This window comes from Bombus vosnesenskii, unplaced genomic scaffold (assembly GCF_011952255.1).
Source record: "Bombus vosnesenskii isolate JDL3184/JDL3185 unplaced genomic scaffold, Bvos_JDL3184-5_v1.1 scf7180000013265, whole genome shotgun sequence".
Lineage (NCBI taxonomy): Eukaryota > Metazoa > Arthropoda > Insecta > Hymenoptera > Apidae > Bombus > Bombus vosnesenskii.
The window spans coordinates 1,262,125-1,290,000 of NW_022882925.1; the positions used below are offsets into that span (position 1 = coordinate 1,262,125).

Sequence of the window (27,876 nt, forward strand, 5' to 3'; positions counted from 1 at the left end):
ATTATTTTGCACTCAGCTTCCTTCTGGGAGAATAATATACGTTCATGTTATTTCACTTTGACGATCGAACCTCGCGACAGATGTTAATAGCAATCCCAACACGTCGCCCTGGATTAGATCCAACTAAAATATTAAATAATCGTCGGGTTTTCCTCCGAGAACGCGATAAATGCTTAAAATAACTCATTAACATTTCGCAACACGATTTACATTAAAATAATTTCCGAGCATAAACTCTGTATCTTACGTTCCGAAACACGATTTCCATACGATTATTAACACGCTCTCATTACCGTTCAGTTTACATATGTACATACGTTGAATTTTAATCGGTATAGAAGTCATCTTAAAATTCTTTCCCTTATCCTTTTCCATCCGATTTCTCGATGCGGAAGAATATAGGATTTCGACGAGTGGTGCGGAAATTCGCAGGGAATTTGCTTCGCCCTTTTCTTTCAACACCCTTCGAAGACAGTTAGCAGGCGAGTAGTCATAAATTCTCCCTTTCATTTCAGATCGGATTGCGGCCCACTAGGGATTGCGATTCTTTTTCCCTTTTGTTCTTTTTTTTTCGTGAAAAAGTTACCCGCGTGTCTTATTAAACTTTTATCAAGCTTCGTAACAGCGAAATCATCCGTCGTCCGACGACTAGAAAACGTAGGATTAAATGCAAGCCGCGAGAGCTTTTTCCTGGTTTTATATAGTTTGTGTGAAAAATAACAGGATTGCGAATCCATTAATTCCAATACAATCAAATACAATCGTATTGGTGAAAATGGTGACGCAATTTATTTTTCTTGGACTACATTCCTTCGATTTGTACGCGACGTTAGGAATAAAAAATAATTAAGGAATAAGAATTTTATAGAGTGGAAGTAACGGTGGTAATTCATAGTCGGAGACGAAGGTAGATTTAATTAGCCGCAACACGTTTTACTGCTAATACATTTTTTAAGATAAATCAGTCACGTAACCGCTAGAAATGGTTAATCGATAAATTAACAGTTTCTTCAAGGTGTATTTGTAAAGTTACCCTGAATACATACATATTCGCCCTCGGTAGTTTGTCTACGTGTTTTCAACTGAAAGAAACGATCTTACACGATAGAAGTAGTAAAGGTTAGATAGTGGATTTAATTACTTCTATTACGTTTCACTGCTATAGCTCTGTCAAGATAAATCACTTACAAGGCTAGAAAAGACGAACCATTAAACGAGTACGTTTCTGGAGTTAAAGATATTTTTCAAGTCTTGAATGTTTTGTTACAAATATTCTTCTATCGAAATAGATGACTGTAATCGATATGATAAAAAATATGTAGTAGGAAAATCATCTATAAAAGTGTATACTAACTTGAAGATATATGTAAATTACATATAAACGTCACCTCGAAAGGACAGAAAAAATTGATAGATAACATTTACACGTTGTGTACGATCTCTCGACGGAAGCTGTTTCATCTCGCAGCTCACGTTCCCTTTCCATAAAGGACCCAATAAGATAGACCTATACGCGTAATCCAACAGCTTTCTCCCAACGCGCAGTCATGCTTAAAATTTATTTCATTCTAGGGGAAATTGAATCGCCTTATCGTCGCCTGTCTTTCTTCCGCACCGTTGAGCCTATCGACGGTTGCTTCTTATTGTTTATCTCGCCCTTTGTATGGAAAGGAAACAGATAAAACCTAGGAATCGTCCATATTTCTGAAGGTAATATAAGGGATGCTGAGGAACTCCGTAGATGGTCATGACAGATGCTGTTAGGCGATAACGTTGTATAGGGTTGTCGATGACTTTTGTCCTCGAGGTTGGATATTTTTCTCGTCGAACGTGTTAGAACGTACGATTTTTCGATTTACACGATGTTTATCGTAGACTACATAATTTGTGGTTCTTCGGGTTCTGGTCTCGTGTTTCCGATTCTAATCTTTTCTCGTTCTACTCTGAAAAATGATTTTATTTTATAGTATAAGGACATGGATAGGCATCTATCCTGTTTGGGATATAAAACTGGTAATCATCGAAATCGAATGACAGGAATTTTTTATGGTAATCCATATTGGAAACCAGACGCGCAGATATTGATTTTTCTTTGGATTATTTGGACTTGTAAATGTAACACTCACTGGTGTTGGACTCTCTGACGATGCATATTAAAACCGAATTCGCCTCTAATCATCTTTATACTAGTCATCATATTTATTTTCAACAAGTAACATCATCGTGGGAGTGAGCATTCGCGTCACCATGGAAAATGGAAAACTGTTTAATCCCGTATTAGGATAAGCTTTTCGTGTCGTCTGCTGTGAAATAAAAGTTTCGTTTCGCGAGAAATTTCCATCAACTTTGGCAGAAGTTTAATTTTCCAACTTCTCTAATTTTTAGGTAACAGAAAATATTAATTTATTACTTTCACGCAAATAAAACAACTCTATACTTTCATTTTATTCGCAAATCTTTTTATCTTTTATACTTGTCGATCGATACAGTGTCCCTTTTGATGAGAAAGTTTGATTGCATGTTAAACAGCATAGTAAATAATTATGAATCACCCTTTGATCTGTCAAAGAAATTGCCAATATCTAATCTACAGTGTATTGCGTGATGAAACTGATAAGATTATTTCTAGTGCTAATATGTAAGCTGGTTCAATGATGTGCATTATTAGGTACCTTCCTATGTAATATATTTTGCGTTGGCTAAGTAAAAAGCCCATTTAATTTCTGATTATGGAGTAATACATATATATGTATAGCCCCTGATATGAAAATTCCATTATTCATAAAATTCTCCGAATTCCAAAATTAATAAATTGCATCAAACGTATTTTTATCTGGCTAGCATGAAATATATTAAATATACTCTTCATTTCGTATGAAACCTATAACGTAAAAGAGCCACATAAACAGACTAGTTGTCCATGGTGTCCATGTTACAATTTCATCTCTTCTTATTATATAAAATCATAATAATTTATAAAATTAATTCATTATTTATATAAAATTTCCTATTCAAAACAACTTCTTAAATACAGTACTATTTGAGAGTTTCTATTGAGAATTTCATTTTATTGTATGATTATGATTGACGCTATTCGCATTATCTCGTGGAAACTTCACGAAGCTTCCATCTATCTGTCCATTTCATGCCAAAGTAGATTTCTTGGTATATGTAAATAAAGTACAGAATTTACTCTGTATATTCCTCCTCCAGCTCTGACCAGATTCGGTCTCGAGTTTTCATAAAGTTTCAATGAAATATCGTACATTGGTACAGCTGTTTGTTTCGTAGCGAAACAGGCTGAAATTTATATTCGGTACGTAACTATCACGTCACTGTTCTGCCCACTAAAGTGACGTTATTCTGCACAACGCGCTGCTGGTATCGAGCGACGGAAGAAAGCGTAGCTTCTGCAAGCGTGATTCTGTTCAATTCGTTTGCACCGAACGTCGTGGGCAAGAGAATTGATTGATAGAGAGGCTAGAAATATAGAACCACTTTGTATTCGTAGCTGCGCCATGTGGAAGAGAGGCGAACGATCGTCGCGAAGCTTTTCATTTAATTGCATAGGCGTGGAGCGAAGAAAATGAGAAGAAGGCAGGTAATGGAAGAAACGAAGATAAACGCGGAACAGTGTCAAGAAATAACCGTAACCATAAAAGAAGGCATTCGTCGTGATTTTTCGCGTGGTTCTATCGACTCCTCTTCTTATACGTAGTCACTTTCCTCATTTTCTTTTTGGCGCGTGGTGCCTATAAAATCCACGGGATAGAAGATTATAGCGGGCCTCTCGGCAGATCGTCCAGTCGACAATAATCGTCTGTCGCTTCATGAAAATCCGCTTGACAAGTATCTCGAATTTCAGTCATCAACATAGTGCATCAGTAAGCAAATCACACGTTCTATATCCTTATTATTTATTCATTTATGTACGAGTGGTAGCCTTTGGTACAGAGAAAAAAATATACAATAATATAAATGAATAAATAATTGTCATTGGCAGTGATAACAAGTCAGAAATAGTGTGCGGACGTATCGGTGAATTACACACTGTGTGTTACGCCGCCTAAAACATCTGCACGCCAGCCCGCGCGACCGGACAACAACCGACCTGCGTAACGTCACTTCGACCCTCAATAAACCTAAGGACCCACCATAACTTTCACTTCCCTGCATTGTTTCGCCATATGTCTTCAATCCGATTGTCTTGAAGAATTACTAAAGCTTAAAAATATGCTCGAAACACAGTCGGTTTTAGAGGTGTCCTTGGGTTTATTAGTCGCATTTAAAAACACGGAGAAAGCGGGTATGCACCCATTAAGAAAATCCGAATAGCCCTGTAATAAAACGAGCTAGGTTTTCTTAAGCACACAGTCATTTACGCACCACGATGGTAGGAGACTCCCTACTCATCCCTTCGAGCAGTAGTGCAGGTCATGACCAATCGACACCGCGGTTCGTTACCCTCACCTTTCCTAACGAAAGTGGGACCAACGAATCGGCGTTCTTTAGGCACAGGGGCACACCTACACCGAACTTTTCTTCCGTATTAAAACAAGAGCGACAGACAGTCTACCAACTAACGCCTAACGCGGCAGTCTACACATAGCGCGAGAGTTGCATACTTGACGCACATCTTTTGTCGGTTCTCGGTGTTGTCGAACCTACATCTTCTCTCCTAAACACATCACAGTGCTAAGTCCACTGACACATTAATTTCCATTATAAGAGCCCTGCTCTAGCGTACATGTCTATCGCATCTTCGTGCGACAAGTTGTTAACTATTTATTTCTCTACGTCAGTGTAACTAAGTGTTGGAAATATATACTTTATAATACTGTGAATCCCAGTGTTATACAAACTCAATCACCCCTTATTATCTCAACGGAAATCAGGGGATCGATCAATTCGTGGTGTCGATTGTTATAATCGTAACGGGGATTTACGACCCCCGTTGACGTCTCTCCTCGCGATTACGTCTCCCCGCGATTGGTCGAAAATTCACTGTGTTTCTAACATTTTTCTCAAGTTCTTTCTCAAAAGGAGCGTAATCGATGGACGAGTATATTAGCATGTTTGCAAACGCGATTAATACAGTTACTAGGAGCGTAACTGGTTCTGTATAACGTTGTGTGGAAAATTGGGAAACTCTCGTAAGTCCCGGATGGAGTAGCAAGTTTAACAAACTGAAGAACCTCTGGGCAGCTAGTGTAATGCTTTTTATATACGAATATGGTATCAGCTGTGAATCTACGTTGCTCCAAGGGATAATAGGTATTACAAGGAATTAATCCGAGCGGCGTTAGCAACTGGTCGTAGGTAGTTATGGCAAGAGATGAGAATGAAATTTCCAATTTTGTGGGAAAGAGAACCTACGGATCTACGTTGAATCCTCTCAATGAAGATAACATGCGTCACGTGGACATTCTTATAATGAGACCAAGAGCTCGCCAAGCCAACAATGTAATATGCTTATAATGCTGCGCAAACGATAAGATGGGTGCGAGTATAAGTCCAAAATCCTTCAGGATAATGATCTCGTTAAGAATACATATGTAATTTAATTAGGATTTCATCGAGCGGCATTTTCATGAATTTTCTATATTTTCTACATTCTTTCGGTATATGTGTAGACTTGATAAATATTACGAACGTGTAATAGCGAAATACAGAAATATCTGAATATCGTTAACAGCAGTTTATGTTATATTTATGGGCCAATTTATGTACCACTGTTTACCTCGATATCAATCTATGAAAATTACGCATTTTAAAATATTAATTTGAAGAATTCGAATGATCTGATATCATTCCTGGGATATTTTCAAATAATTTCGTCATTCTGATTTTGTCCATGTAACTTCATGGGTTTACCTACTGTGCAATCTCGCGTAGCCACTGTTGTTTTATCACACGCTGGTGTGTTTATAGGACATTGCCAAATTAATGAAAAATTTTGCCTGTGTTACAGATATTACGCTATAGTTCATCCAATGCGGGCGCAGTACACTTGTACAATAAGTCAGGCACGTAAAATAGTAATTACAACGTGGGTGGTGTCATTCCTTCTCGGTATTCCTATGATCTTCACACAGGTGAGAATTATTTTCCTTTAAAAAGAGTATGGTTTAATTAACATTGTTGCTCGTGGTCTCTTGCGATGAGCTCGCTGTTTTATATTAGAGATTTTTAATTCAATGACGAAATCCTTTATATAAGATTTTTAAGTAGTATAACTAAGTACCGCAGTACAAACATTCCGCGTACAGCTTCGTTCTGAACGCATTAAGCCACTTTTTAATTGCACAACAACTACCGTTCTTTGCAAATAAGTACATTGAAACAAGTTGCAGGACTCGTAATTAGACTGTGATCGTTTCTGCCTTTATGACGAATTTAAAAAATGCAGATCTATATGGAGCTTATATAGGATACAGGAACATATTAAATTAGGGTCGAAGAAGCTTCGTTATAAAATTTAATAAGAGAATTAATTTTCATTTTAGATTCCAGATCAGATATTCTGTTAGATAACTCTAACATACACATCTATGAGAATATGGAATTACATAAACGCCTGTAGGTTTATTATAATTAATATTTATATTAGAAACGTCCACTAAATTATCTCGACGAATTTGTCCTTCGACATGGTACAAAATCATCGTAATTATCGAATGGGTACCTGCAACAAATTTGATCGCAAGTATCGCGATCAACTTACTTGTGAGATTTCAGTCAACTTTCTTTCTAAATTTTGATCACGTACAGTGCCTCGACTAAAATCTATCTAAAGCCAGAAAATCGAGAAAATGGAAAGCTCAATCTTCTTGCAAAATCCAGCGTCACAGCGTCAGTTATCAGTCCCTTTTATCCAAGCTCTTTCACGCAGTTCATCAAAGTAAAAAACTAGACAGAAATCGCAAACAGCAATTTTTTGCAATTTCGACCTCCGATACTCCATTTACAGAAATTGCTGGCTCGTGCAAATATGTATGACACAGCATGATTGCAGCATGATCGCAGCCTGAGGAAAAGTTACTCACAAAATCGACTCTGATGTTTGTTTCATGTTCGTTCCAAGTTTCAAGGCGACAAACATCTGTGCATCGGAGCGTTAAAGGGCTAAATTTTTTTTTTAGAAGTTCAAAAGATCGATAAGAGAAATGGAAAATCGCGGGAAATCGCGTGTTCTGTCAGCTTCAGTCAAGAGATGCTTCGTGCTATCTCTTCGCTATCTTGCGCCCGAGTTATTGCTAACATTTTAAAAGACGGTGTCACTACTGATTCCTTTGATCCGGAATTTCTCGATAATTCTTGTCACTGCATTTCATATTTCGCATTGTCAAAATTTAACATACATATATAATAATTATGCAAATAATTTTACAAGTTACAGACTATCCGATTATATATATTTGATATAAGATTATAAGATGTTAAAAAAGAACGCCGAGCTCCACCGATTAGTGTATTAAAAAATATTATGTGTATAATACTATGTATACAGGGTGGTTGGTAACTGGTGGTACAAGCGGAAAGGGGGTGATTCTACGCGAAAAAAATTTTTTTTTTAATTTTTCCATCGAGACAACGACCCGTTATAACGAGACGTGATAAAGTGCACGCGTACTGAGTGAAAATTCAAAGTCGATTTTCTCGAAAACAAAGCCTCAAACGAAAAATTTTTATTCTATATTTTCGACTTCTTTTTTCGCGTAGAATCACCGCCTTTCCGCTTGTACGACCAGTTACCAACCACCCTGTGTAACATCGTGTATACGAATACGCCAGACATACTGTACTATATAATGACATTTTTGTGTTTCCCTATGAAAAGGCTGTTATGGGTAACAAAAGAACGAAAGAGTTAATGGAACACGAGATAACGCATGGAGGCATGTGTTTAGTAAAAATAAATGGGGCGAGTGTGACGATAAAATGGCGTACGATACGACCGTGAAGAATTGTATCGCCGTTTCTAAACCTATTTCGAATAGTTTAATAAAATGTCTTTATGCGATGCCGTAAAGCAGTGGAATGAGGAATACGTTCACGAGTATGTACATAGCTTGTGATTGTTAGACCGAGTCCATGGAGCGACTACCTGTTCGACAAAGTGTTCCTTTCTGCGAAGGGAATCCGTGGTATTCAGGTTTATGGTTTGACATACAGTTTGGGATATAGGATAAAGGAATATTTGAAATTAATATGCTATGAATTTCAGTAATTTTTGCAGTGAAAATTGTTTACCATATTATGACGATAAAGTATAATATTCATTCACTGTTGATTAAATATAAATTCATTTTGTAAAATTACGATGTCCTTTCATACTTTTCATTGTATAAACTTTCTTTTACCTGCTTCGTTTCCTTCAAGATCTTTTAAACCTTTATTTGACGAACATGCATTGAAAATTTATTAAGTTGAATTAGAAAATTACAAATATCTTACTTGTTTAATTTGTAATTGGTAAATAATTGAACTAATGTTACTGATATTTACAAACACATGCTTCATACGAAAATAATATGTATGCGTCCGTGCGACGCATACCAGGCTAACGATCTCTCTGCAAAAATAATGTAAATACCGCCTCGGGGCGAGGGTCGAATTAACGAGCGTCTATCGACAACTGTTTCTCGACAGTCGACATTGCGACGCAGTACGTGACACACGACGTACGACGCTGCTCTAATCGAACGACGGATATAATCGCAAGCCTAGGTAATAATTGTAGTAATAATTATTCGTATTAGTGAACACGCAATAAATTATATTCATATAACGTAGAGGAACGTTCGTCGATAATAGTTCGCAGTTCGTAGTTCGCAATTCGTAGTTCGTAGTTCGTAATTCGTTAAGGAAATCATATTAAAACCTTCGATAATTGTTCGTTACGCCATCCACGAACATTTCATAAAGATGAAATCACAGTAGAACTCAACTTATCGAAATGAGGTTTTAGTTAATCCCCGATTGACTGAATTTTTGCTGCTTGATTTCGCTTATCTAAACGTGATTTCCTATTACCTGAACTGAAGTATACCAGGTAATGAGGAAAATGGGTAATCCCCTATTATGTGAACTCCGATTACTATATAAACTGTTCGTCCCCCCGACAAGTTCAGATAAGACTAAAACTCGATGTAAAATTCTGTTTCAGACGCATAAGGAGGTTGGACTGAGGGTGATTGCTTACTGGTGCGTACGCGATTCGGAATTTGGACTTTTGTGGCGTGCACACGAGGTTTATATGTTGGTCCTGGTTCTGGTGTTACCACTGACCGTAATGGGCTATTGTTACACGGCTATTTGTTGGGAGATTTGGCGAGTTATGAAACGTCGATATCACCTGACATCTCGTCGCACGTGAGTTTCTAACTAAATTTTCCATTTATTCGATAAAAAAATCATAATATTTTTGTTCCATCGAATGGTCCAATTGCGTGTCATTTTATAATAGCATAACACTATAATCGTGTATTTCGGTATTTAGACGTTTTATTCACATTGATGAAAAAAAGAAAAAAAAAAAAAAAGAAAGGAAAGAACGATAGAACAGCGCGATAGATTTTAATAAAATTCATCCCTTCTTATGAAATATAGTTTTCAAGATTTGCATTTCTATGGATCCGTTTCCGCCAAAGATGACCGATTAGGATTCACGTAATATTAGCTGACAGTGCGATCCGTTATCGATGCTGACTTTTATTACATATTTCATAATGGAACGCATCGAAAATTGAAATCTCCGACTGATTCCTGACTTTGTAATGCTAATCTGTGGTGTTCTATTATATATTCACTGTCACTTTCGGATTCAGTGATTCATGATCGAAATAAGTTTTCCTTTCTCGGGTTCATATTTAGCTTTGTAAATTAGTAACGTTTTACGATTCATCCAGTATGTAATTCTTCGCTAGGTTTATTCCGGAATCTAGAGAGTCTTTATCTTTATTCTCTCTTTATTATACATTAGGATTTTTTAACAAATATGTCCAGACTACTTTTCTCGTATTTATTTTTCATCCGTTTTCCATCAGATTTATTTGCTTGCATTAAAATCCACAGTCAGCTTTTTTTTTATTTATTCGCATTTAGCTTCGTATTTTGATTTACTTCATTTAAAAATCAGCCACGTAGAAACGTGTATAATCAGGAACGTAAAATAAAATTGTAAATATTTATCTACATTTTTATATAGTGAAATATTTGTACAATTATTCAAAAATACGATGGAATGGATTGATTAATGATCATGTGACCTTGAAATTTTATACTTGTCATTTTTTATCAGTTCTTTTTATGAACATCGATGAACATTCAATATAAAACAAACGCGAACACGAGTACGAATGAAAATTTTGTATAAATTCATTGAAAAATTGATCGACTCTGTAATAGCTTTCTCCATTCTATTTTTCATCTGCATACTGTTTTATGCATTTCGTGTATCAATTTATCTGTTGAATGCCTAAAAGCAGCTGTAAGTTTGTATACACGTCAGTGCCAGTTGTCACATATTTTCTTCGCGGTAGGAAAGCAAATACACTTTGCAGAGTAACATCGTGAAAGTTTTCTGATTCCGAAATATCGACGCACCACTGTTACGCCTTAGAAAACAACATTGAAAAAGAATTTCGCTCTTTCATTATATAATACATTGCTTGTTGGAACAGTTTTTAATAGGAAGGTGCTATGAATCACTTGCAATCTCGTATTTTGATTTTTAAATGTCAATGAGACTAAAATGGAAACACCCGGCAGATCTCATAAAGGATATAACCTAACAAACACGAAGATGGTATTCCGCTGGGGGTAGCCACCCACATGATAATCAAACAGCTAAAAAATTCTAAAGCAAATGTCCAAATTGGACAAATTGTGAATGTGAAATATTAAATAAAAAGAAAAAATGTCAATGAGAGGTATGAATAACCTTTGAATGTTTCTATTGTTTCAGCGTTTAAATATACTCCGGTTAAAATATTATTTTCTTGAAATAATTGCTCGATAGTTTATTCACTATGCAGAGTTTTAAAAACGATGAATAGATAATTCGCATGATAATTTCTCTTCGTTCTATATCTTCGAGACAAAAATTCTGCATCGATTAACGTTTATCTTTTCTCGAGCCCCAAAGAAAGGTGTTACGCCGCCTAAAACATTTGCACGCCAGCCCGCGCGACCGGACAACAACCGACCTGCGTAACGACACTTCGACCCTCAATAAACCTAAGGACCCACCATAACTTTCACTTCCCTGCATTGTTTCGCCATATGTCTTCAATCCGATTGCCTTGAAGAATGGCTAAAGCTTAAAAATATGCTCGAAACACAGTCGGTTTTATAGGTGTCCTTGGGTTTATTAGTCGCATTTAAAAACACGGAGAAAGCGGGTAGGCACCCATTAGGAAAATCCGAATAGCCCTGTAATAAAACGAGCTAGGTTTTCTTAAGCACACAGTCATTTACGCACCACGATGGTAGGAGACTCCCTACTCATCCCTTCGAGCAGTAGTGCAGGTCATGACCAATCGACACCGCGGTTCGTTACCCTCACCTTTCCTAACGAAAGTGGGACCAACGAATCGGCGTTCTTTAGGCACAGGGGCACACCCACACCGAACTTTTCTTCCGTATTAAAACAAGAGCGACAGACAGTCTACCAACTAACGCCTAACGCATCAGTCTACACATAGCGCGAGAGTTGCATACTTTACGCACATCTTTAGTCGGTTCTCGGTGTTGTCGAACCTACATCTTCTCTCCTAAACACATCACAGTGCTAAGTCCATTGACACATTAATTTCCATTATAAGAGCCCTGCTCTAGCGTACATGTCTATCGCATCTTCGTGCGACAAGTTGTTAACTATTTATTTCTCTACGTCAGTGTAATCTAAGTGGTGTAAATATATATTTTATAATACCGTGAATCCCGGTGTTATACAAATTCAATCACCCCTTATTATCTCAACGGAAATCAGGGGATCGATCAATTCGTGGTGTCGATTGTTATAATCGTAACGGGGATTTACGACCCCCGTTGACGTCTCTCCTCGCGATTACGTCTCCCGGCGATTGGTCGAAAATACAAAAGGAGTCATTGTTAAGTTCAGCATATTAATATGTCTATCACAATGGAATATAAAATCCTGATTATATGCAGCAGAAATATTCGAAAGCAGACCGTAATGAAACGATTTAATTATCATGAGGAAAGTTTCGATGTAATTAAAAATTGTATAAAAAGAGCTGAATATAATAATGATTCAGAAAATGTTGCAGAGCATTTTCAATTATGTCAGTGAGAGAATTTTTATGAAAATAGCTTCACGATTAAATAAAAGACCCGAACAAGCGTAAGAGAAATTGAAAAAATTTCTTTGGAAAGTTTCCACTTTTGAAAGTTCAGCTGCAGTGCAAAGTAACCCTATTGTTTCGTTCCACAAAATTGCCAGCTCGATTCAACGTTTAATCTATCGAGAAGTTGCATTGCCAGTCCTAGTTTTCGATCGGAATTTATGACACGGTATTCTTTTATGGATCGAAACGCTGTGAATTCGTCGTTGTTCATCGTACTTTATCCGTCGAGCTCGTTAGAAACACGTGGAAACAAAATGTTCGCGTGAACGCCAAAAGGTAATTTTGTTTTACGTTTTTGACAACGCAATTTGTATTATCGAAAACAATGTTATTACAAATCTAGTAAGTTTCATTATAAAACATGATATGAATTTACGTTCAAATAAGTGGACTCAGCCTGCAGGATTTCATTTTAATCACACGCTGCACAACTAAAATTTCGTCCAAATAAACGGAGTTCGTATAAAAGGAGAATTCTATTTTAATTGAGAGCTGCGTAAAATGTTATTCCGACGAATAGAGTTTAGATAAATAGAAGTAATTCGTATAAACGGAATTCCACTTTAATAAATTACCAACTATTTATTGGCCTGTCAACCTGTTTATTATATCTGGAATTTGCAATTCTGTAAGGAAAAAAGTACATGAGAAAATAAATAATTCCTCTTTGTATTTTCTCCTCTTTCACACTGCAATTTCTTTCGTTTCAACGACTTCTGCGATACTGTTAATCGTTCGCTTAACGTTAAAGTCATTAACTGTGAATGCTTCCACTAGAATTCGTGATATCCTCTTTAAAGTTACCTTGAATGCGTATTGTGTCTGCAGTACAGCGATTATTGCAGATACGACACGATTCGATTTGCCGTCTGGTATCTTAGTGTCTATCGGAGAATTACGTTTATACGTGTCGGTTTATCGGTCTCGTGATTCGACGTTAGAGCCACGCTTGAATGGTATGGTAATTCTGAGTTGCGGAACGGTCGTAGAGACACGCACGATCTACGTTTCCCTGGTTACGAAGCACCTTTGTGTCGCCAGGAAGATCGTGGTTAAAGGAATTGCACTAGCAAAAGAGTGAAATAAAATAGTTTGCAAGTAAAAGATGCCTCGAACGTGTGAAAGGGAGAAATTTAGCAAAGGGAGATGTTTTCCGCTGGAGAAGATGCTTTCTGCGGGCAACAATTTATAAAGGTGGAATATATCGCGCATTCTACTGTAATCACCAACTTCTTTTGTTCTTTCTTTTTTCCTTTTCCAAATGTTACAGACTGAATCCGACAAACGTCGATGTGGAATCCATACCAATGACACAGAGGCAGAGCGTAAGAAATAGTCGTCGTGCCCAGAGAGAGGATGGCCAGACCGAAGAGGAATCTCGAACGATAAGACAGGTAGGATTTGTAATTGAGCATCGGATTTATGGAAACGTTTGTTGTCGAATATCGTATCCAATCTATGTATATTTATCCGCTTGAAGCATCCACTCGTAAAGATCTTCACTCGACCAGAGAACTTGATAAGATTATTCCGAAGAATGAAGATAGGAATTCGTAGAGTATTAAGTAAACGTTCGTCAAATTCTTCTGAAAAAGTATTCTTCCGTTGAAAGATTCATGCGAAACAAGAGTCAGAATATTTCTTTAGGATGTCGGAAATATCGAATATGTACCTTATGTAACCATCTATTCCTATGATTTCGAGAAAACGCGACGAGAGTTTTAAAATAAGATTCGTACGAAATTTCGAGAATCTATTTAATTTATTTAACGTCGTTAATGTTCCTGAATCGAAAGTAATCATAACCATAAGATTTATGGAGTCTCGACGCGAAATTAAACTATCATTCAAGAAGTTTGTCTCGCTCATAAAAGTCCGATATTCTCCATTCGTTTCATAAAAGGCAATTTGCATATGCAAACCGCTGACACTCTGATTCAAATGGTAATTATTATGCATCTCAAGCAGCGCTTTCGGGCCAAATCGGAATGGAATAAACGTTCCGTTCATGCTAACGACGTGGCATTTCGCTTGGTTTCTCGAAATTCGATAATTTCTTTTATCGAATTATTACGAGCTGCGTTTAGTAAGAAAATAATCCACGTTCTCCTGCGCTATCAAATTAACATCGTTAGTGAAGTCCCTTCCCGTAACAGTAATTTCGCTAGTAAAAGAAATTAAATTTTACAAATTATCAGTCACTCGATCATTCTGTGTGATATAAAATTTCGATTTGTCAATTCATCGATATTACTGTAGCAGATTTTTGCGCGAGAGATCCCTGGTAACAGGTTGCCACAAAAAGGATTACAATACCAGGATTATTATAGATTACAATACCATTTTCTTAGTCGCAGCTCGCTACTCGCTAGATCTATCTAATTTCGAATGCACGAAAGGAGCGAACAGAAAAGTGTGCAAACGGAGAATTCGATTAAATTTAATGAGAACGTGATTCTCTCTGTCCTCGATCGATTTCGATTAATTCACACTAAGTTTGTAAGATTTTGATCGCCCGATTGGAAGATGGTCGAAAACAATTGGCAAGAAGCCGTATCGATTGTGGAAGTTACAGCGACGGAGAAATAAAATTCATCCAAAGTGGGTAACCCGCGTTTATCTTAAGTGACGGCTAAAAGGGTCCGAATGTAGGACGAACTGGTAACTTTTGAAAGAGCGAGTTCGCTTCGAATCGTGACTCCATCGAGTCAGGAAGAAAAAGGAGAGAAAGGATAAAACAGTAATTACCCAAAAGTTATTACTTTCCTGGTTCTACAAACAGTGCAGATCGATATGTTTATTCCTCAACTCTTTCATTTTCAGATATTCTCAGAGAAAGTCTGTATGTTGTAAACATTCAAGAGTATGATAAAACGTGTATTTAATCTGGAAATTAAATGAAATGGTCATTTTAATGTAGAATTGACTGACAGTGTTATCAACTTCGTCGTTGGAGCGCGGATATTTGTGCAAATTTATATTCACTTCTGAACATAATTTAAACGTAGATTTGTCTTATCCACTAAATACTTCGCATTTTTGAACTTCCAAATTTTCCATATCAAGATCAGTAGTCTATTTATCATATTTTTCACCTTGTAGCCTTTCGTATTATTTGAGTTACTGTTGTGGCGGATGAAAAGTGACTTTGCGTTTCGTCCCGGGACTACCGGTGGACTCATCAGTAAGGCTATGCCCGGTAGTCCCTGCCTTAGACGTAGAGGAAATCTCGCTAGGTGCGGTATTTGTATCAATCGTTCGTCTATTCGACCGCTAGCGAGTTAGACAGACTCGTTGTCGTCGTAGCCCTCTGGTGTTGGCGGTTGGTACCAGCGGATCGCCGGGGAGGTTGATACCGATCCGCCACACTGTATTGTCAAAAGAAACAGAACAGCCTGTCGCATCCAAATAACAAAATTATGTTGATAGGTGGTGAAAATGTTGGTCGCCGTGGTCGTGCTGTTTGTCATTTGCTGGGGTCCGATTCTCGTGGACAACATGCTCACCTCCTACGGATATTTGCCACGCATAAAAGTTGGCACGTACAAACACCTCAACACAGCTTTTCAGCTGATGGCTTATTTTAACAGGTATGTGGACAAGACTATACACTTTACTAGACATCGGTACGTTGCTCTTTTGCATTCATTAAATTAGCCTGTTAAAGAAAACAGCTTACCGACGCTTCTACTCGTTGCACTCGAGTAACTTCTTAACCTGCTTTGTTTAATTTCGTCGTTGAGTTAACACAGATGATTAGAGACGCGTGTAGAAGTGTTTGCGTTTCCTCGTCTATTTTCACAGACGGAAGGTGGATTAAACCCTTGAATGACTAAGCGGCAGTTCGCTGGGAACAAGTTTCGAGAGCGATTAAATGCATTTCCTACGATTCTTTCATTTTACCTTTTAAGAAACATATAAATTGTTACGACTCGAGTAACTTTGAATACGATAAAGCTTCTTTGCTTCTTTCGGTTATTCTCGAACCAATTATATTTTTTTCTACCCTTCACGAATTTTAAAGGAAATATTAAATAAGACCAATGGTACGTATGGTTCCTGGTTTTAATTTTATGTTGGATATCTTCCTAAAACTTTATGAATCTTCGTCATTTGGTAAAATGGGAAGAAGATTAAAATATATAAAAAATGAAAGATCGTAGCAAGATTAAATATTTGAAGAAGATGAAATGGTATTATATTTCTTTCACTCTAGGAATTACGAAGACAAAGAAAGGTATACCGTCGCTAAACAGTTTGGAATCGCTTCTAACATTCACAGCTTATGAATGGAAAGCAATTAAGAAATAATGTATGTAGTTCTCTATGTTTTATCCTTATTAGGATATTATATATGCAAGTAACTATTTTTCACTGCCCTTTTGTTTCATTCGTATGTCTCCAATGATTATCACGTTTCACCTCTGTAATTCCCTAGTAATTGAAAATATATTATTCCATTAATCTGTCGAACAAGTTGTCATTTAATCACATAATTTCTGTAATTGAAAAACTGACAATTAATAGCAAAGACAGCTTTCAACAACAACGATTTTAGTCAGATTAGTTTTAAATCTCCAACGTACATTCGCATTTTTCATTAAAATTTCCATGCTCGTTTTTCATCAAACAAGCGATGTCAAGCCTTTCAGCTGCAATAATGCTGATTTAATTACGAAAAGTATCGTTCGATTGCTATTCAATATCACATGTTGCTCCAAGAGTTATTGCGAGAGCAATAAATAATAAAAAAATTTAACTAATATCCTTCCTTGTCAATCTTCGTTTCTGAGTGGCAATGTGTCCCGTTTAGTTAATCGTCATTGTCCAGATGCAATCGTTGTTCTTGACGTAATAACTCTTCGTTAACATAATAATTCGCGTGTGTAACGATCCATGCCGCGAGAAAATTACCTCTCCTGTTACATTAACACCAAGTAACGATCTGTAATCTCCTGACACACTTCTTCGTTACTTGCCATCGTTACTACGAAAAAAAGACGCTTTAAACGCTAAGTAATATTAGCGATGATAAATTACACTTTTTAAGTTATTCGATCGGACGAATCTCTATTTTGTCAATTTCGGCGCAGAAGAATTCTTCTCTAATTAAACTCTTCGTTGTTCGTCTATCGTTATTTATTTATTTATTTGCTTAAAAATTGTTAATAGTAGTCGCAGCAATTTATTATGAGGACCTGACTAAAGTGAAAATCAGATTTCCATCGAAACGGATGATGGGACGAATAAAAAAATATGAAATATAGGGAAATGTAAGTAATGAAAGAATATGTCATAAAAATAAAACTGGATTTTGAAATAAATTCCATTTTATCAGAATATTACTTAACGCGATTATAATTTAATTTCATTTCATTTAAATTTTGAGAGCTAACGCATCCATAAAACATAATCCTTTCACGCGCAGTCAAACTGTCTGACCTCACGCGCTCTAATCTACTTATATATTCTCTAAATCCTATTGAAACTTTTCACGCATAAATGTTCGCTCATTTTTTTCACCAACCACACAGATTTTTATTCTCGTTAAATTGCCGACTTATTGTATATTCATTTATCGTATTAATCTGTTAAATAGGTTTGACCATAACACTTCTATAACTATAAAATTACAAATAAATAGTAAAGCAGATTTCGATAATAATTCCAGATCAATTTTACATGTCTAAACACATAACGAAACCATTAGCCAAACATCATGGACTTAACTCGTATTTCCCGGTTAATAGGATAAAGTTCATCCACTTTCCAGCTACTATATTATGCTACAATAGTTGCCGGATATTTCATTCTAAGCACATTGTGTTTCAGTTGCATAAATCCGATCGTATACGGATTTATGTCAAAACACTTCAGAGAGAGTTTCCTATCGGCGGCCTGCGGCGGATGGTGGATCTGTTGGTGCAGAAGAGGATACAGAGCGCCTGTAAGACGGCATCCAAGCCTCAGCCAGACCAGGACGACCAGTATCAGGTACGCAGGTCCGATGCAGTGTCCCAATGTGCACACACATTCCGGCGTTCTTTTCTTCTCTTCTTTCTTCGGCTCTTTTACGTGACGTGGAAGAAGCGACAGGTTTGCTCGAAAAAAAAAAAACACTGTTTAAACATCACTGTTAAATTTCAGATTGTTTTGGATTAATATGTATGATACTCTGAAGCGGTAGATCTTTCGAAAACTATAACTATCTACGCTTAATCGCGTGATTCCAGGCTCGAAAGACGTTTACCCTGGTCGTCAGGCTGTGATTCTGTTCCGCGAATGGTCTGTACTTTTCTACCCAAATGTTTCGCTTGATCGATACGCCGATTAGAAAAAATTACTCCAGAAAGAGCGAGTCCTTTTCTTCTAATTAACGAGGCAAGTCCGGCAACTCGAACATTCAAAGATATTTCAAACTTTTTTTACATTTCAGACTTGTGGTTCTTAGACTTGCGAAAGTGTTTTTAATAGGACGTTGCGTTTTCTTCCAACGCTTCGTGAATATTCCAAGACAGTTTCAGGTTCACCTGGAACTGAAAGTGAACTGGAATGTTCGCGAAATGTACAAAGCACGACGTATTATTAAAAACACGATCGAAATCTGAAGAACCACAAATATGTCACATGTGAAACTGTAGAAACGTACAGCGGCTGTGAAAAGTACTAGCGTGCTATTGTCTTTATTGATTAATTAGGCCCAGGTACGTGTATTAAAATTGAAATGATATAAAAAATGTGATACTATGAAAATACAATGTAGGTATAAGAACCAGATGAGAAAAAGGCTTCAGGAAAACAAGACAAATATTTTTGGTAATATTAGCGACACTAGCAACAAAGCCAATTTTTGTTCCAGCGAATGATACGAAAGGAAAGCTCAGATTTTTAATTTTGCCAATGTAATAACGATGATACGAGCTTGAAATTTCTGAAAGTTTCGTATAACGCGTGAAATATATTGTTAGAATTTAATCTCGAAATTAAGATTAATAATCTGTGGAAGACACAATGTTTATGTTGAAATAATATTATGTGATATTTATTAAACAAAAATTACAGCACATATAAGTGAGTGTTATGGAATGTTGACAGTTGGCTAGTTATTCTCAGACTGACTGACTTAGTGACCCATGACCCCTGAAAAGATTTTGAGCCCCACTCTCTATGCAGTAATGAGTGTGACTTGTGTAGATGCTGTGCGGCGCTAGTGGGAATATCGCTGGGCAACGAAGGGAAGAATCCGTTCGATCAATCACCTCATCTGTATGCGATTAATATCGTTGTGTTGCAACATATATAAATATAATGAAATTCATAAGGTTTGTCGTAAGTGTTGGAATGTTTACGCCAGCCACTGTACGTTTCTGCAAAGTTACAAATATCTTTGAATCTTCAAATTGCCGAACTTTCCCTGTCAAAATTCAATAATTCGACCTAATCATTTTTATTCACTTGGGAAGCTTGGTTACCTATCGTGCTTTCATACTGCTTTCGATAAGCTTGTAAAATTCAATACACGAGCGGCCAACTGCTCGTGAATTTTGGCGAAACACCGAACAGTCGTGGTTTGCGCGAACCGTAAAATAATTTTACGCGTGTTCGACCCCGAACCGAAGATTTACGAATTCGGGAAATTAGAAGGACGCCCAAAAGTGAATTGGTTTCCGAGGGAATTGCTTGTACATGATTGAACAAAATCGTCGTTTCGGTTTTTCGCATGTCGTAACGCGATCGGACATTCTCCACGTTCCGGCCATTAAGCACGATAAACACGTCCTTGGTGCTTAACATCACTTTGATTTTTCTTATTCGTTAAACAACTAGTTCAGTTCGGTTTACAAAACGTTGAAAATTAAACTTTATTATTCCATCAGGCATGTTAATCATGGAATAGAATTTTTTGTGAAATGGCAAGAGGTTTTTTCTCAGGTAAAATTAACAAACAATCTTCTCCTTTGATGAATGATACAGAGAAAGAATTCGATTTTTATTTTCACTTTTGGCGTTTCCTCTTTCTTATGAAACTGATAATTAATTTCCTCTCTTATGAGGAACGAGGGAAAAATTTACGTTCACCCCACAAGGTGTATGCTTTCTCCTAATGAAACTAATAGACAATGACACCTTTTAATAAACAGCAAGAGAATAACGGATACAAAGGGTATTTCCCTTTGATAAAAAGTACAGAATTAAATTCAATCTTCTCTCTTAAAGCTTTCCTGTTTTATTTGTTAACTAACAAACAGTAAAAAACGAAGAAACAGCTACATTCGATCTTTACGTTTCCCTCGAACATATTCTTTTTTTTTTTCTAATGGAACTAACAAATAACGATCTCTTGTGGTAAAAAGAAATTAAGAAATTACAGATTTAACCGTGATTAACGATCAATGCGCCATTTTTTAGTGGATTCCTGAGGCAAAATTTCATTACGCGCTATTCGTGCAAGAAAATATCAATCTGTTTTAAACGCGTGATTCAGGTGGACACGAAACTCGTTCGGGGATTCAAAGTATCGAAACTCGACCGACAACCACCCCGTAGTCCGGCCGTGATACGTCCATGATAAACAACTTGGCAAACATCGTTGTCCACGAGCATCCGAAATATCGTATAATTACGATGAAACTCTGGCTAGAAGCACGATTCCCTCTAGGTAAATCGAACAGTTCAATGAACGACGTTTTCGCGATGTTTAAATGCATCTCGCTGATTATTAGACGCTTTAATTAAGAATCGAAGGCAGAGGGTTGGAAAGGGATGGAAGAATTTCGTCGGTTCTGTCTTCTCTATTTAATAATCCGAATCTTTTGTTTCCAATGTTATGTTGGAGAAAAATTTGAAAAAAATTACGTGTTACATTATTACGACGAATAAATGTTGTATATGAACGAATAAAATTTATAATTCAATATAAATTTAATAGAATTCAATATGAATATAAAATTTTATTGTATCAAACATGAATTTCTTTTTGGATTTTATTATAATTACATAAAGTAGATTTAATAAAAGTCAGATTTAAAATTTTATTTTACATACGTAAAGCTTTATTTTTGCTTAATTTTTATAAGTTTGATCAATGATAATGTAATCACGTACGAGAATTTGAAACAAAATTTCTCGCAGAAGGTCTGAAGAATTTATCGATCGACGATGTTTACATCAGTCTCTCATGAACCGACGTTGTTCCCACTTCTCGAGCAATTCTGATTCATCGACGTTCTCATCAACTAAATTATCTCACGTTCTTTTCTATGCTTTCTTCTCTTTAATCCATTTCTCAAATTTTGGTTGCAGCATGCGAGCTTGTTTTCAGTTGATCGTTGCTAAACTCGGCCTCATTTTGTCCCTTTTAAAGCAAAACTAACATAGCCTTCGTGATCTCCGCATCGCCATCTAACTTAATGCAGTTGATTTTCATAGTTTAGTTGAAGTTCGTAATTTAATCCAAATAACAGTTAACTAAGTTTTTATCCTAATCGTATAAAAAATTCCGAGGATCGTTCAAAAACGCAAAAGAAAAATTTGGATCGATCTTTCCATTACAAGAATCCATAATCCATCTTCGATACACGTGCATTTTAATTCCATGAAAATTTCCTCGAATCGTCCAAGGTTCCAAAAGTAAAGCTAAAAGAATTCACAATCCATGCTTGATAATCCATCGATTGTATTAGCTCCATCGAAAATCCCAAGGATGAAACAAGATTCCAAAGAAAAAATCTCGATCAAGTCCCATTCGATACTTTTCCATTGGAAGAACCCATAATCCTTTGACCGTAAATCTTAAGAAGAAGCATAGTAGATTTTTCGGAGCTCGGTGGATCGAAGGATCACGAGAGACTTCGAAATTCCGCGAGCAACGGATTTTCTCTCTAATACTCGTCCCTCTACGTCCCATTTGCTTTCAGATGGACCTGATTATTTCGCCGTGCCCGGCCCACGTCGAGGCAGCTCTTCCACAGGTAAAACCAACCAAAGAAGCACCACAGAACAGGTCACGAAGAAACCCAGAAGAAGTAAAGTGTTTTCCAATAGTTCCTAACCGAGGAAGACGTTGCTATTCACGTTTATTATTTTCAAAGACTCATGTGCGAATTTCAAAACCATATTCGGCGATTTTTTCGCGATTATTTCGCGAATCGTCGCATTGCTCAAGTGTACAGATGCTGAGAATTGCTATGAGAGAGAGAGAGAGAGAGAGAGAGAGAGAGTTTAGATAGGAATTCGTCGCATGTGATATTCGTTTTGAAAAAATTATTCAACGAAATGGTCGAGGCTTTCGCGTTGGATTTTTACCAGAATCTTTCTTTGAGAAATGACCGATATATTTCTTTAGATGCAAAGGTTGCTCGTATCAGAGATTCCGTAAATTCTATTGGCAAGCCTCGTTCACGAAAACCTCGAAATTGGATATTGATTAATTGTCGTTTGCTTGTTTCTTCGGTCGAGAGGTTTAATTGAAAGTTTTATATAGGTAGACTGGCAAGTTTTTCGTTGCAAAGTGGACAGATGTTTGCAAAAATCGCATAAACATCATCATTCGTATCTGTTTACGTGTTTACATTATTGACTAATTGGATGTATAGAATTTTTCAGTCGTTTATGAATTGTGTAAACGTACCAGAGAAGATTATCTGTTTCAACTGTTTTTAGACGAACATTTCTGATTTGGGATTGTCATAGCGAAGCGGTAGAAGTGGTGTAGTGAAGTCTGTTAAACTTTTAATATTCCAAGTAAATTCGCAAATTGATCAAAAGAACTTTCTCTCATGACGAACACTAGTTTTTAAATTATCGTGACTACGAATGAAACAGATGGGAACTAAACACGTTCGTGAAGTTTGCAGGGTAAATTCTTTCCAGAATATCGTTCATCAAGACGATGTAATTTGATTTGTCTACTACATAGCTGTACATATATAAGCATATATGTTGTAAGTATACAAATAATCTATATCGTCACAGAGGCTTCGAATTTTCTCAGCAATCGCATGAAATTCTATAAAGAATATACTATACGGAGTAATTTCAAAAAAAAAAAAAAAAAAAAAAAATATACAGATGCGCTGTAAAAAATCTTCACACAGTCCCGGTATTACATCGATAATTGTAGATTCAACTTAAGTGTATTAGCTATCGACTGAAAATCTTCACTGATTTTCAACCAATGGGAAAAAGAATCGCTAATTAACCGTAAAGTACTGTACGTGAATTCTCTACGTAATTTAATCGCGGTTGATCTATAGAATATACTTTAGCAAATTGTATCATAATGTAGAAATTGAAATTTTCGCCATTTTAATTTCTCGTCGTTCTAGGTCCTAGCTAATGGATACGAAGATTCCTACAGTACAGTTTTCATCATACGTTCAGGCATAACATCATTCCACGAGTAATGTAATTTTAATCCGCTGAAACACGGGAACATCTCGGTTTTGATACTTCATTCGCGAATAATATCGTCGATCGTTTTCAGTGACGTTTTAACTCGTCTTCTGGAAAACTGAAATAATCTCCATGTAAAATATTCAATTACGTTACATATAACCGAATTAAAGTTAATCCTCTGATGCATTTGCACGTTTTAAAGTATTTTTGGAATAAATGAATTTATCTTTTGTCACGATGAAACAAATTTCCCCTTTTAAATCACCGGTCTTCCAAATTCTCTGAGTAATCTAATGTTGTTTCCGCTGCATGCGACTAAACGTTATCGCGATAAAACAAACTTCGATTTTAATTCAGTATTCTTTGCAATTTTCTCCAACAACTGTGTTTAAATTAAAACAGCACATTCGCCTTGTAACTTAAATTAAAGAACGACATTACTTACGGAATGATCCGACAAACGTTCATCTCGTGGAGAAGAAACCGTAATTTTCAAAATTATGCTTCGGTGTGTTAGAAGAGAGCTTTCGAAATTACTCGACGATCGTTGTTAAAAACCATAAGAAATTTTAGGAAACTTTGCATTCCATCTTGTCGGCATTAGGAACTCACGAAAACTTCATGCGTTCAAGGCATTCATTGTTACGTAGACTATAAAGAGCTTCGTTGTAGTTTGATCTCTGAATGTGAAGACTCAATTAATTAGCTAATTAACGACGATGAACTGTGACGAAGCTTAATGACATCCCTATCGATCGACAACCTTCCGTTCGAATTAATTATAGATTCGCTTGGATCTGTGCGATCAGAATGTAATTGAAAAGAATGTGTCTGTGTATATGCATATATATGCGCGTGTTAGTCATTGTTGGAGCGAAAAGCGTGTCGTGTACATGGAAATAACGGGTGGTATAATTCATACGCGACTCTATGTCATCGTGGTGTTATATTTTATCCTTGGAAAGCTTGACAAAATTGTCTTGCAGAGTCATGCATCGGACTACTGGATCAGATAGGAAGCGTGATTGTATGTAAATGATTTTTCTTCGTGTTTAATTTTATAGGAGAGCGTCCATAAAATTGTATCGATTTTTTACGCCTGCGTTTGCATGTAAATATTCGAATAAACTGTGCAAAATATATCTAACACGGGGTTTCATTGCGAATTATCGTGGCGAAGGGTTATGCACTGCCAATAAAAATAATATTTCCAAATCTTCGATAATCCTTTGAACTGTGAATTATTCTCGTTCCAATTGTAAAATGTAGGATTAAAGCGAAGGAACGAGAGTTGAAGAAGTAGAAGAGTTTGGCAACTTTCGAAAGGTTTGGAGGATTGGACGGACAGGACAAGTTACGAATGGATACGTAGGGAACGAAGAAAAGTAAAAAGTGGGAATGGAGGAGAAGAAACGGAAAATTAAGGAAGCTAGGAAAATGAAAGTAGGAAATGGGGCATCAGCAATGCGAAGAGAATGAAAGTAGTAGTAGATGTGAAACGGGGGAAAAAGTAGGAAAATGGACGCGCAAAGTGAAACATGCAGACAATTGCAAACACTTGAAAAACGTGACAAGTTAAGAAAGCTGAGAAGACAACGAAGACTCATAAAATCATGGAACTTCAAAGAACTAAGAAAAAGGTAATATCTTAGGAAATTCAAGAACACTGAGAAGCTTACTTCTTACAGAGTGTATGAATTATTCTTTAAGGTGTCCCTTAAAGCGTTCCTGAATTTTTTAAACGTCTGTGAAAGAATGACCAGAATGCAATTTATATGACTTTTGAATTTTTCATCTCCTCTCAAGCAACGATATTCAGAACATTCTGCACATGTTCGTGAATATTTGAAGGGTAATCGAAGGTGATTATGCGTTTGCACATATGAAAAACGAGCAATCGATAATCGAACCGATAGGGAACCGCGTAGAAAAATGCACCGATAAATTCTCCGAGTAATTTCTACGAGAATACGGGCGATTAATGCGCGAGCTTCTGGGATCTTCGAACTATTCGATTCAAAGCTCGCGTCTGTTGAAATAAAAATGAGCAACTTTCTAGCTCATCGAACATAGTATTATGAAATCGAGCAATATGCAGCTTCCCAGCGTAAGTTTCACTATCGCCACGTGGCAATAGTTCGTTTCTTTCTGCTTGTCCACATTTTTCTTCGCGTTGGCCTTTTTCTTCACTCTTGGCGTTGCTTTCGTGCTTTCTTTCGCGTCTGAATCCTTTCCCTCGCTAATAGCTTGAAATCGTACACCGAATTCCACCTGTAACGCGAGAGACAAATTCTTGAAGCATTATCGGACTCTTTGTAATTAGAAACATCGAACTTATCGATTTATTTAATTTTAATTGGACGTTAAAAGCAGAAGACTTTAGGAAACGTAGAAATCTTTGAAGACACGCAAGCGAATTGATCCCTTCAATTTGGAATTATGTCGTCGTTGTTCTTTTTCCGCGGTTATAATAATTAATATTCTTGCGATATTCTTGCAATCGTTAATGACATTCTACGATCCATCTCGATGTTATATCGTAGAACGTATCAAATAAATGATGTTTTGAAAAAATGAACAATATCTTCGAAACCGTAACAATGTGAATGAAAATAAAGATGAACAAACGGTGTTGCTTTTTGTTTGTATAATAAAGCACGATTCATACGAATTCCATCCACTATTCTATAACATCTCACTGGATTTGAAGGAAGATAAAGCTGCGCGCTCCATCCACGAGGTATAAGGTACGTATTTTCCGTATCTGATTACAGAGACACAGAGAATCTTGGAAATGCAGAAACAATTATTTTCTAAATTTATCATTCTGTATTCTTCGCGAAAGGATTAAACGTTTAAAAGGTAGATACGAAACTTTGATTGATTGATGCTTTAAAAGTCAAATCTGTCGCTCATGAAAAATGCTGCCAAGTCGAAGTCATGTCTATGTAAATTTTCAATGAAACAAGCGCACATAGAACATGGGCAGGAGAAAAAGTTTTATATGGAAAGCATAAAAGAGAGATTTCCAATTGAAATCGTATGAGATTTTTATCATACCGTTTTCCTTTCGGGGACCAGTAACTGCATGTTCTCGTCGACATTCCAAAAGGAGAAACCGCTACGATCCTCGGATCGTTTGAGGTTTCCACCGAATATCGCCAATTCCTCGTTCGGTAACAGATTGTCGTCAAACTCCGCCTTCGCCGATTTTCCACTCTCAGCTTTTCCTTTCCTCCTCTTTATGGTGGATCTTTGCGGAGATTTATCTCGTGGGCGTGGGATGTCGCCTTCGAGCACATCCATCAACGAAAGTCGAAAAATCAATGGACACGATCCGGTATTTTGTATCTACAATATTTTCGAACATAAAGTGACACGGGATACCAATTAATCAATTCGGTGCAATTCGACAGCTTGTTGATTAAACATTAAGCAGTCGGCGGTAATTTGAGAAATATTTATATAAATTCATATTATTAACATAAATATATATTTATAATTTTCGTGGCGATGGATAATTCATGCGAATCGCGAAACATTCGAGAAACGAAGCCCTCTGAAAATCGGATAGCACGCGCGCAAAATTCCAATTGATAAATTGTGATTTACATATCGTAAATACAGTATGCGATATACAGTGAATAAAAAATATAATTGTAACATTATTATAAAAGGGGGTGATTCTACGCGAAAAAAGAAGTCGAAAATATAGAATAAAAATTTTTCGTTCGAGGCTTTGTTTTCGAGAAAATCGACTTTGAATTTTCGCTCGGTACGCGTGCACTTTATCGCGTCTCGTTATAACGAATCTCACTGTAGATCGTCGTCTCGATGGAAAAATTAAAAAAAAAAAAATAAAAAAAAAGAAATTTTTATTCTATATTTTCTTCTTTTTTTTCACCCCCTTTCCGCTTGTACCACCAGTTATCAACCACCCTGTATATTATGCCGCTGAACAACGATTTAATTCGACGAAGTTGAGGATTTTGGTAAATTGCTTTGGCCATTAGTGGTTTATTAAATTTTTAGAAATATCGTCTCATCGAGCTACGTGTCTAAATTATGCCAAACTATTGTGAAGGGCGGAGTGAAGAGACGGAAG

At 36.6% G+C, this 27,876-nt stretch overlaps 2 protein-coding genes across 7 annotated transcripts in view; one reads left to right on the forward strand and one right to left on the reverse strand.

Annotated features, from left to right (window-relative positions):
• LOC117242993 (QRFP-like peptide receptor) overlaps positions 1 to 24,918 on the forward strand; it is an 81,445-nt gene extending 56,527 nt beyond the window's left edge. For 2 of the 6 annotated variants that reach the window (XM_033510092.1, XM_033510095.1), the window contains 7 exons: positions 5,972 to 6,095; positions 9,170 to 9,375; positions 13,645 to 13,768; positions 15,804 to 15,964; positions 18,207 to 18,368; positions 18,608 to 18,659; positions 22,292 to 24,918. In XM_033510092.1, coding sequence (XP_033365983.1) covers positions 5,972 to 6,095; positions 9,170 to 9,375; positions 13,645 to 13,768; positions 15,804 to 15,964; positions 18,207 to 18,368; positions 18,608 to 18,659; positions 22,292 to 22,603 — 1,141 coding nt within the window. In that variant the 3' untranslated portion in view covers positions 22,604 to 24,918. Of the gene's footprint in view, positions 1 to 5,971; positions 6,096 to 9,169; positions 9,376 to 13,644; positions 13,769 to 15,803; positions 15,965 to 18,206; positions 18,369 to 18,521; positions 18,660 to 20,859; positions 21,034 to 22,291 lie in introns of those variants that run through there. The other 4 variants (XM_033510093.1, XM_033510094.1, XM_033510097.1 and 1 more) reach the window with 4 other exon arrangements.
• A 1,854-nt stretch (positions 24,919 to 26,772) lies between these two features.
• Positions 26,773 to 27,876, reverse strand: part of LOC117243213 — a 7,504-nt gene continuing 6,400 nt past the window's right edge. The window contains exon 2 of the mRNA XM_033510491.1: positions 26,773 to 27,122. Within this exon, the coding sequence (XP_033366382.1) occupies positions 26,826 to 27,122 (297 nt within the window). The 3' untranslated portion in view covers positions 26,773 to 26,825. The remainder of the gene's footprint in view (positions 27,123 to 27,876) is intronic.